This window comes from Pavona decussata, unplaced genomic scaffold (genome assembly GCF_977016875.1).
Source record: "Pavona decussata unplaced genomic scaffold, jaPavDecu1.1 SCAFFOLD_237, whole genome shotgun sequence".
NCBI classification, from domain to species: Eukaryota; Metazoa; Cnidaria; class Anthozoa; order Scleractinia; family Agariciidae; genus Pavona; species Pavona decussata.
In genome coordinates, this window is record NW_028145642.1 from 811,006 (window position 1) to 821,863 (window position 10,858).

Genomic DNA, 10,858 nt, shown 5'->3' on the forward strand with positions numbered 1-10,858 from the left:
ATGGTGAATGATGTCTAGTGATGGTTGGTTATCTCTAGTGAAAGTGAATGATGTCTATTGATGGTGAATGATGTCTGGTGATGGTCAATGATGTCTAGTGATGGTGAATGATGTCTAGGGATGGTGAATGTTGTCTAGTGATGGTGAATGATGCCTGGTGATGGTGAATGATGTCTAGTGTCGTCAAATGATGCCTGGTGATGGTGAATGATGCCTGGTGATGGTGAATGATGTCTAGTGATGGTGAATGATGTCTAGTGATGGTGAATGATGTCTAGGGATGGTGAATGATGCAAAGTGATGGCGAATGATGTCTAGTGATGGCGAATGATGTCTAGTGATGGTGAATGATGTCTGGTGATGGTGAATGATGTCTAGTGATGGTTGGTTATGTCTAGTGAAAGTGAATGATGTCTAGTGATGGTGAATGATGCAAAGTGATGGTGAATGATGTCTAGGGATGGTGAATGATGTCTAGTGATGGTGAATGATGTCTAGTGATGGTGAATGATGTCTAGGGATGGTGAATGATGTCTAGTGATGGTGAATGATGTCTAGGGATGGTGAATGATGTCTAGGGATGGTGAATGATGTCTAGCGATGGTGAATGATGCCAAGTGATGGTGAATGATGTCTAGTGATGGTGAATGATGTCTAGTGATGGTGAATGATGTCTAGGGATGGTGAATGATGCCTGGTGATGGTGAATGATGTCTAGTGATGGTTGGTTATCTCTAGTGAAAGTGAATGATGTCTATTGATGGTGAATGATGTCTGGTGATGGTCAATGATGTCTAGTGATGGTGAATGATGTCTAGGGATGGTGAATGTTGTCTAGTGATGGTGAATGATGCCTGGTGATGGTGAATGATGTCTAGTGTCGTCAAATGATGCCTGGTGATGGTGAATGATGCCTGGTGATGGTGAATGATGTCTAGTGATGGTGAATGATGTCTAGGGATGGTGAATGATGTCTAGGGATGGTGAATGATGTCTAGGGATGGTGAATGATGTCTAGTGATGGTGAATGATGCAAAGTGATGGTGAATGATGCAAAGTGATGGTGAATGATGTCTAGTGATGGTGAATGATGTCTAGTGATGGTGAATGATGCCTAGTGATGGTGAATGATGCCTGGTGATGGTGAATGATGTCTAGTGTCGTCAAATGATGTCTGGTGATGGTGAATGATGCCTGGTGATGGTGAATGATGTCTAGTGATGGTGAATGATGCAAAGTGATGGCGAATGATGTCTAGTGATGGCGAATGATGTCTAGTGATGGTGAATGATGTCTGGTGATGGTGAATGATGTCTAGTGATGGTGAATGATGTCTGGTGATGGTGAATGATGTCTAGTGATGGTGAATGATGTCTGGTGATGGTGAATGATGTCTAGTGATGGTGAATGATGTCTGGTGATGGTGAATGATGTCTAGTGATGGTTGGTTATCTCTAGTGAAAGTGAATGATGTCTATTGATGGTGAATGATGTCTGGTGATGGTCAATGATGTCTAGTGATGGTGAATGATGTCTAGGGATGGTGAATGTTGTCTAGTGATGGTGAATGATGCCTGGTGATGGTGAATGATGTCTAGTGTCGTCAAATGATGCCTGGTGATGGTGAATGATGTCTAGTGATGGTGAATGATGTCTGGTGATGGTCAATGATGTCTAGTGATGGTGAATGATGCAAAGTGATGGTGAATGATGTCTAGTGTCGACAAATGATGCCTGGTGATAGTGAATGATGTCTAGTGTTGGCAAATGATGTCTAGTGATGGTGAATGATGCCAAGTGATGGTGAATGATGCAAAGTGATGGAGCATGATGTGTAGTGATGGCTGATGATGTATAATGACCCAACTTTACACATAATATAGGTGACTTATGGCATTCACCCATGAAGTATATACCGCTCCGTGTCTTGGCGCAGACCAAAAGGCACGTGGGTTCTAGGAACGAGATTGGGCGCAGAACACACACGCCAAGCACATATATCTCGAGAATTGGTCTTATTGGCAGCATCATTTTTCCCGTAGGCACTGCGATGAACGTCACCCTTAAACATTTTACCAGAGGTAAGTTTATTCCGGTTCTTGTCTTCCTTCTTTAAAAGGAATATTGGTAATTTTGTGATTTGGAAAGAATGAAAAACGGTAATCTTCGAGAATTTGTTTAACTTTGCCTTAATTTGTTGATCAAAGTTTAACCTTACTGTGAACGCCGTGATATAAGAATTTGCATGGGGTTAAAATTCGCTCGAAAATTCAACAGCAATTTTCCCTCGAAAACCTGCTGCAATATTGTATTCGTATAAGCTTTAATAAGCTTATATTGCTGTACACCTTACGGTTTTGGTTGTACGACGCACGCTCGATAAAGAATAAGTGCCAAACTATTCTTCCAATAAAAACTTCAACAACTTGCTCTAAGAATCGGAAAATCGGAATTTTTAAGAAAGAGTAGAGAGGATGGTCCACCTTTTGGATACACAGGCTCTTTGCTCGATCCAATATTTTTATTTTATAAATATTTGCTAATGACCCTATATACTTTCTTCTAAATGGATTTAGAATCAAAAGAACAGTGCAAAAAAAAAAAAATAAATAAATAAATAAGTAATAATAATAATAATAATAATAATAATAATAATAATAATAATAATAATAATAATAATAATAAGGCAATATTTCTGAGTGGGATCATGCGGGGAATGGTACATTTTTGACATTTTTTGGGCCTGCGGGGTGGGGACGTTGTTTAGTCTTGGAAACGAACGCTTCAGACCCCAGGGATGCACCCCCGGGATTTGGCCGTTCGTCATTGGTCAGAAGTACATGGCATGTTAAAATGGGGCTGACAGACTTGCGCAGCTTCCACTGTGTGTCCGTTGTGTTGATAAAAGCCTTTCCAGTTTTGCTTTTACAAGCATGTTTTTAAGCAATTTTCCTTTTGTATAAGAGATTCTTACCTGTAGATCAAAATCTGATGTGACCGCTCTGCTTAATGGTGATTGTCTTGAGGGGGAATTCTCAAATATATGGAATGGAGGGTTTCTTACTGATCATTCTGAGCTGTAAGGATTAGTTTTTGATATGCCATCATGTATGCTAGCTCTGTGGCATTTGTTAAGGCTTATCGGCTTGGATTGACTGCAAGATTCCAGGCAGAGCTAAATAAATGTTATCTATAAAAATACAAAATCCATGGATTTCTCAACTCGTGAATTTATGCTTAAATGCTATTGTATCTCACTGCGTGAAGTTTGGAGGATGTTTGTTATCACGGATATGAGTGTCTAACAGATCCTCGTCTTTACAAAGCTGATCTTTGTTGTCTCTCGCTTTCAAGAGCTATAGCTTCATTTTAGCGCTGTCTTTTAGCTCTCTGAGTTGCTTCTTATCTGAAAAACAGCTATTGTGTTCTTAGAGCTGACATGCACTTTCATTATTTTGTGGCTTAGCTTGCATCTGCAGCAGATGCTTAAAGCTAAGACAGGCATGCAACTGTGTTGTGAGTCTCTAGGATGCAAGTGAAAAATGAAGGTATTCTGCCTCCTAAGCCCCTGGGGAGGGAGACTTGGCGTGACTTTTATGCCCTATTCCCTGGGGATTTAGTAGGTTTTTGTTTGATCGTTAAAACAAATCCCGGGGGTGCAATGATTACCGCTGACTGACTTGCAAAAATCAACAATTTTGATGGACGCAAAGTAATGGTGGATAGATAGATTAATGGATAGTTAATTGTTATTGATTGCTATCAGGCAATTGATAATCACAAGTTTCAGCCTTCTAATTGCTATCACTTCCTCTCAATTAGTATTGAATATTGGTAGATTTGGTCCCCTTGTGGTCACATACATGTCTGATGTTTTTTGCCCTGGCTTTTGTACAAATAACCCAGATAGATTCCAAGTTGTCATGCGTCTGTTCAGTAATAGATCACAGATGACGTCCAAATGTGGTAAGAACAAAAAAGTGGCACACGAGCCACAGGGGAGTGTGTCACTGATGTCCTTACCACATTTTAACGTCTTGGAATCTATATGTTTTATACAATGAACAGAGAGGAATTGTCGAAACACGACAAACGTGCCTCGTAGCGTTTGACTGTTCGATTTGTGCCAGTTGAGGCATTTTGAAAGTAACCAATGCCGCTTTCTGTGTCGGCTTCTTCTTTTCTTCTTTATCGTACTTGTAAACAGCTTCCTCTAAACTTTTTCTGAGGCCTTCACTTGCTCATAGCAGAATAACTGGGTAAATATTTTCAAAACTTTGAGCCTTTTCTTTGCAATAACAGCTGGTTGGAAGATTTGTTTCACTTTAGGCATTTTCAAATAGACAAGAACACTTTCGCCTTGGTTTCTTCTTTATCTTGTTTGTAAACAGCTCCTATTAAACTTTTCTCGGGGCCTTCACTTGCTCAATTCGAAATAATCTCGCAAACATTTTCAAAACCGCATGCCATGTTGGACAAACTAAGAAAACAATTTTCCTGTGTGTCTTTACTCTAACAGATCGTAGGCAATGCCCAATCACAGCGCGCGAAGTATTCAGTACATTGTATAACAAGTTGTATTTAAATGGTACCGGAAATTCCCATGGGCAATTAGAATTGATACAGTCAACTCTCTCGTAAGCGACCACCCTTGATGCACGACAAAGTGGTCGCTTACGGGAGGTGGTCGCTTACGGGAAAGATCAATAAAATAAGCCTTATGCTGGACTGATAAATTAGTTACCTAAAAATCTTACCCTAGCAGCTAAAATTAGGCAAATAGAAACTAATTTATTTGATTTTTTCACATCTGTTTATTCTTCTGACGAAACTTTGTGTAACATTTTGGAACATATCACACTAACAATTCCCATTTACCCACAGATCTAATTATAGTAATCTTCTCTGTCTGTAAACTGCCAGTTGTCCGACGTAGCGTCATTAAAAATTGAACTTTTGTTGCTTCTGAGTAATTATTCACTCAGATCATACGCGAATATGTTGGGTGGTCGCTTACCGGAAACAGAAAACAAAAGAAGATGTTAAATTTCTGGCCTAAAAAGTGGTCGTGGTCCCTTAGAAATTTGAGTGGTGGTCGCTTACGAGAGAGCTCTCGAAACAGTATTTAACTGAGAAACAAAACGGTTGTATACGAATGGGTCGCTTACGGGAGGTGGTCGCTTACGAGAAGTGGTCGCTTTGAGAGAGTTGACTGTAATTAAAATTCTTAATTTTCCGATTTTATTGATCAATGAATAAAAAAATGATACTCACAACCAGTCATCGTTTTTATTAGGTATTGGCTTCAAGGATAATTAATTTCTTCCTAACGTAAAATTTAAAAAATGTGCCTTCGGAGGCATTACATGAACTAAATCATATGCTTTCTGCTATTTCCTTTCCATAGATTATTTTATTGATATGATCTAGCTGCCAATTTTTATAATATGAATGGGTGGAAACTACTACCGTCATATCTAAGTACCAGAACTTAGTTGCAATGCAACTACTTTTACGCTGCCCAGTCAACAATACCAGCCAATTACTGTAGTTTTCAAAACAAATTTTCTTATTAAAGCAGTAAAACTAATCTACCAGTGTTTTAGGAAGATGTAATAAGTGTCTTGGTAATTCTGTTCATGTGTTTTCCTTATTTTCTTACCGTAGAAATAGGAAAAATTTGTAATGTCAATAAATACAGTGTATGATAATTAAGTATCTATTACTCACAACATATATGTTCATCAATTTCTATCAATTTACCAATTTAATTTTTTTTAATTGATTTTAATGAATATAATTAATTAATCAATTAATTAATCAATTTTATTGATTAAACACGCGGGGAATCAATTATTATTCATCTCCTCTGGTTTGAAGCCAGATAAAATATGAACCTGAAGTAGGAGACTAGCTTGTTTAGAAGATTTTCAAGGATTTGTGCGGTGCTGGTCAGAATTAAGCAAACAATTTCCAGAGGTGTTCTTGACTCAGGAAAAACACATACACTTTTTTTCAGACTCATCTTCAAGGGCGCATGTTTGCCATTGTTATCTATTACCATAAGTTTTATTTTTATGTGTGGTATTGTTACGCGGGATGCCCTGAGGGGCATACCATGTCTAAAAACGGGCTCCGTATCTTTTTTTTCATGGTAGCCACAAATCTGCACATTAATTTATTCATTAAACTCTCCCCTCTCCTACTCAGGATGTATTGTTCTGATTGTCTTCAACAAAAGCAGGCCAATCAAAATCCATTCTTGTCGCTTATATCGCAAGGGAGGGGACCCACTTACCCCTACCTGTGTGACGTCAAAACATCATTTGATTTATCCATTAAAACGGATTAAATTTGTGGCACCATATTGTTAACATGTTGTGGACTCAAGTGTGCCGTTTTCAAACGGAAATTTCACCATTTTTAAAACGGTAAATCGAAAGAATAACCTCTGAGAAGCACTCGACATTTAAAACGGTGGAAATTGGAGAGTTCCTGGCGAAGGAATCGTGCTTTGTTTGACAGTCCCAAACCACGATGGGAGACTTAAAAGAGGTCATTGAGAAGCTTACGTTATCGTAATGGAATTTTCGAAATTTCCGGTCAGACCCTCAGTAGTGTAAAACGAGGGAGTAGGGATGGCGCAGTGGTGAGAGCACTCGCCTCCCACCAATGTGGCCCGGGTTCGATTCCCGGTCTCGGTGTCATATGTGGGTTGAGTTTGTTGTTGGTTCTCGTTCCTGCTCCGAGGGTTTTTCTCCGGGTACTTCAGTTTTCCTCCCTCCACAAAAACCAACATTTTCAAATTCCAATTCGACCTGGAAACAGTGGAGAGAAGAGCCACTCCGTGGATTCCACTGAAATTCCTATTTATTTATTTATTTATTTATTTATTTATTTATTTATTTATTTACAACATAACGTGATCTTCGTGACTCAAAATATTCCATTAGCAAGGATAGTTTTATCAATCGGCAAAGCATACAGTTGGAATAAATGAATTAGCCACAGCATCTCGCGTAAATGCCAGTATAGGCATCTTGTTCAATCTTGCACCCAGATTCCTCAGGCTTTTTGGTCAGCGGATGGGCTCCAGCAGAGACTCTGGAGAATTAAAAAAATTTAAATTTTTTAATTGGATGCTCCGTAACAGCTTCCATTGTTTTACTGCAGAAATCTTGCAGTAATAAAATTCCAGTACCCCAGAGTCTCTCCTGGCGACCAACCTCTGGCCAAAGAGCCTGAGGACTCTGGGTACGAGATTGGGTATTGGCAAATAAAACAAAATTATTTAGCTGGTTGCTAACAAACATGAAGTTTGCATTTTATGCTGGTGACAGCTGTCATATTTTCAATCTTATCCATTTACAAATACTGGTATCTTTCTAAACATGTTCTAACCTGTCCTAGATATTCGGTGCATGTTATAGAAACAATAAATCTAAGTTAACTAATCGAATATTACTTGTTCAAAAAATGGTTGTTAGCTGTTACTGAAACAGTAGTTGAAACCTCCCTGTATCTCAGTATGCACAGGGCCTAACAAAAACACACATGCACAGTAAGGTCCACAGGCTGGCATAAACTCCGCTCCAGTCTACAGACAGTAAATTTACTTTTTTTGCAGAATTTTTCCTTTTTGCCAAAATAGTTATGTGGTAGGTGAGTCCCTTTGGAAATTTTCTTGAAAATAACAACTTGAAGTGAAACAAATAGTTGAAATTTTTAAATTGCCCCCATTTTGAAACCTGGTTGTTTCTATGGAAATACTGCGGCAGCCGATCCCTCTCACGCCGATCCCTTGCTCCCTCGCACTCATTTTACCGCTGTGTCATGTAAAGGTTGAACAACAAGGTGATAAGTTTTCCTTTGTGAGCACAATAGTCTCGGCTACCCATTCACAAATTTTACTTGAAAACTAAAACACAGCATTTTGCATACAAGCAAGATTCCCATAACAAGCTTTTCCTTTTCAAGTTTCTATGTAAAAGAACTGGTGTGCCAGTTAATTTACTAGGAACCTCAACAAGGTCACTTGTTTAGGTAAAACGTGTCAGTGTTTTTGTATACACTCGATTGCAAAAACGTTGACACGTAAAAAGCATAAACCATGAACGATAAGACCCAACGGATTTGTGGGTAGTGTTTAAAATTGGCCCTTGTTGGCCGACTTGGACACTTTAAGCGAAGCTTGGACAGTTTCCATCATTCACCAAGTGCAACTAATTTTGGTTATCAACCGTCGCATGAGAATAGAATATTATGCAAATAAATTAAGTACACTTATGCCCATTAAGCCATTGGGTCTCATCGTTCACGGTTTATGCTTTTTAGGTATCAACGTGTATATGATACTGCTGACTGAGGTTATGGTCCACATCTTTATTGCTTTTAGGTGAAATGGTTTTCGTTGTTCATTATTCGTTTTCATGTTTATTTCAGTGTTTCCAGTTTCAATCCCAAGGTGGTACAAAGAAGAAATATTCTTCAAAGCTAGAGGATTGCATAGCAACGGGAGTGTGTCACACCATAGCAAGTTTGGGACCGTCATAACAGAAGCACCATCACTCTTGCAGGACAAAAGCAATCCTGTTATTGTTATTCTTGGATGGAACAGTTCTAAAAGAAAACATCTTAAAAAATATAGCACGATTTTTGAAGCAAAGAAATTTGACAGTATCTGTGTTCCTGCACACCCTTTTAACACCTTTTTTCGAGCTGGAACAAAGGTGAAACAAATAAGTGTGCATATTCTGGATGTTTTACTTGAGCTGAATTGTCAAAAGAGACCTGTTTTTCTTTATGCCTTTAGCAATGGTGGCTGCGCTATGTTCTTTCACATGATGGAAGCCCTTTCCTACCCAAATCAGCCATTCTATCAAGCAGTACCGGTTGTAGGAACGATATTCGACAGTTGCCCCATCAGTCCAGACATTCATAGCTTGAAAGCCACAATAGAGAGTGTTACTGGTGTGGTCAAAAACCCAGTACTTAAGAGTGTAGCTTGGTGCACCTTGAGAGTTTGTATTCCCCCAGTGATCTATTTTGACAGTACCGTGAAGCGTTACATGAGTGCTTTACGAGAATCTCCACTGCAGTGCCCACAATTACTCTTGTATTCCAAGACAGATAAGTTGGCTCCATACCAGGTCATTGACTCTTATGCACATGCACGGAGACAAAGGGGCGTCTCAGTTGTAGCCAAATGCTGGGAGAGCTCTGAGCATGTTAATCATTACAGGGAACATTCTGATGAGTACCTTGATGTGCTTAATTCTTTTGTGGATCAGTGCTTAGCCAGCCATCACAGGGATAAAAAGTAGTGGAGTTAAGCCTATGGACAGCGACTGAAGACACTTGGAAATACTAAGTACTGTACATCTGTTGATCAAGGACAGTCAATTGTAAATAAGAAATTTAGTGACAAGAACAGCTTTTCAAATCTTTCGAACCACCTCTCTTTTGCTTGAAACAAAATCAACAAAACGGCTGAAACCACTTTAAAAAAATCGCGAACACGGTTGCAACCACTGACAAAAATAGAGAAACGGCTAAACAATAGTGAAAAATAAACTTTGTTGTGATCAAATGAAAGCTTTTATGTCTCCCTCCCACATTTCATCTTCCATATAGTTTATGACAGGGTACAGGGGTGTGTTGATTGTGAAACAATTATTAAAAAGCTCAGGTTGCTCGTTTGAACCTTAAATAGATCACCGTCGTATGAGTATCACGATCGAGACTTTTTTCAACATCACAAACCTTTTGACCAAATGTTCACACAGTAAAAAGTCTTAGCCTTCGTAATTAGGTTAAGACCCTTTACAAGAGGGTATATCCCTTAGTTCGCCCTCTTAGTCTGCAAGCCTTAAACTTAAGATTTCAAGGAAATCAACAATCGACCCACTATAATCTCCTGTGTCTACAGGCGTGTGTTGTTTAAGAAATATTACGAAGTAAAATCTCGCACTTGATTTTGGAAAAAATCTATCAACTTTGAGCGAATTTAAGGGTATGTAGATTTGATAGATTTTCATAACTTGGCCAAACGATTCTAGGGGTATTGACGAAATAAACTATGTCAGGAATTTTTTGACATTCAAACTAACTTTAGCATGGCGACTACTTGAATACTACACGTCTGCTTATTTATTTATTTATTTATTTATTTATGTTATAATGATATTTAATAATGTAAAAAAAGGTCGCCTAAATTGTATTTTTGTCACAAACTACCCTTATTAGCTGTCCATATAGGTTGACAAAGTTGTCTCACTCAAAACTGGCGCACGCACAATTTTTTTTCCTGAAGGACAACCGTGAAACTAGGAAGTATCCTTAAAGCGCACCAAGCGGACAGCGCGCGATGTGCAAATGGCGCAGGTTACACAATATTAGTTTTAAAATGAATTGGGAAAGGCCAGCGTGTTGAGCTTGCAAGTCTGCAGTCTGCATTTGTCGCACATTGAATCGTTTGTCAGTTACTACCTTATGTTTTATACTTTTAAATAAAGAGTGGCTTGATGAACAATGGCCAAATTTTTATCCCAAAACGAAACGAGTTTTGTGCTGTTTGTAAGGTTTTTTCTGAAGCGTTCTAGCAAACAAGCTCGGCTATTGGCAATGATAATAATAATAATAATAATAATAATAATAATAATAATAATAATAATAATAATAATAATTCCTCGCGAAGCGAGGGTAATAAATTTGTCGGGCCGAGCCGAGCTAAGCTGCGCGAATTCGAGCGAAAAATATATTTATATATATATCTGAGCTGATTTTCCAAAGGGTGGCTGAAGTTTTCAGCTCAAAGGCAGACGCTTGCGCTGGAATAAATTTAAGGGGGTGTGGGGAG

The 10,858-nt window shown here is 38.7% G+C and overlaps 1 protein-coding gene across 1 annotated transcript; it reads left to right on the top strand.

Moving 5' to 3' along the window:
- The first annotated feature begins 1,964 nt into the window (after positions 1 to 1,964).
- On the top strand, positions 1,965 to 9,709 carry LOC146457774 (transmembrane protein 53-like). The gene is made up of 2 exons (XM_085091521.1): positions 1,965 to 2,081; positions 8,443 to 9,709. Exons 1-2 carry the CDS (start codon positions 2,051 to 2,053, stop codon positions 9,321 to 9,323), a joined length of 912 nt encoding a protein of 303 aa, XP_084947647.1. The 5' UTR covers positions 1,965 to 2,050; the 3' UTR covers positions 9,324 to 9,709.
- Positions 9,710 to 10,858: the final 1,149 nt, after the last annotated feature.

Excerpts from the sequence above, each read along its gene's own strand:
- LOC146457774 (XM_085091521.1), top strand. The coding sequence starts at position 2,051 with ATGAACGTCACCCTTAAACATTTTACCAGAG. Across the intron at positions 2,082-8,442 it reads CCTTAAACATTTTACCAGAG|TGTTTCCAGTTTCAATCCCA; the intron begins GTAAGTTTATTC and ends TGTTTATTTCAG.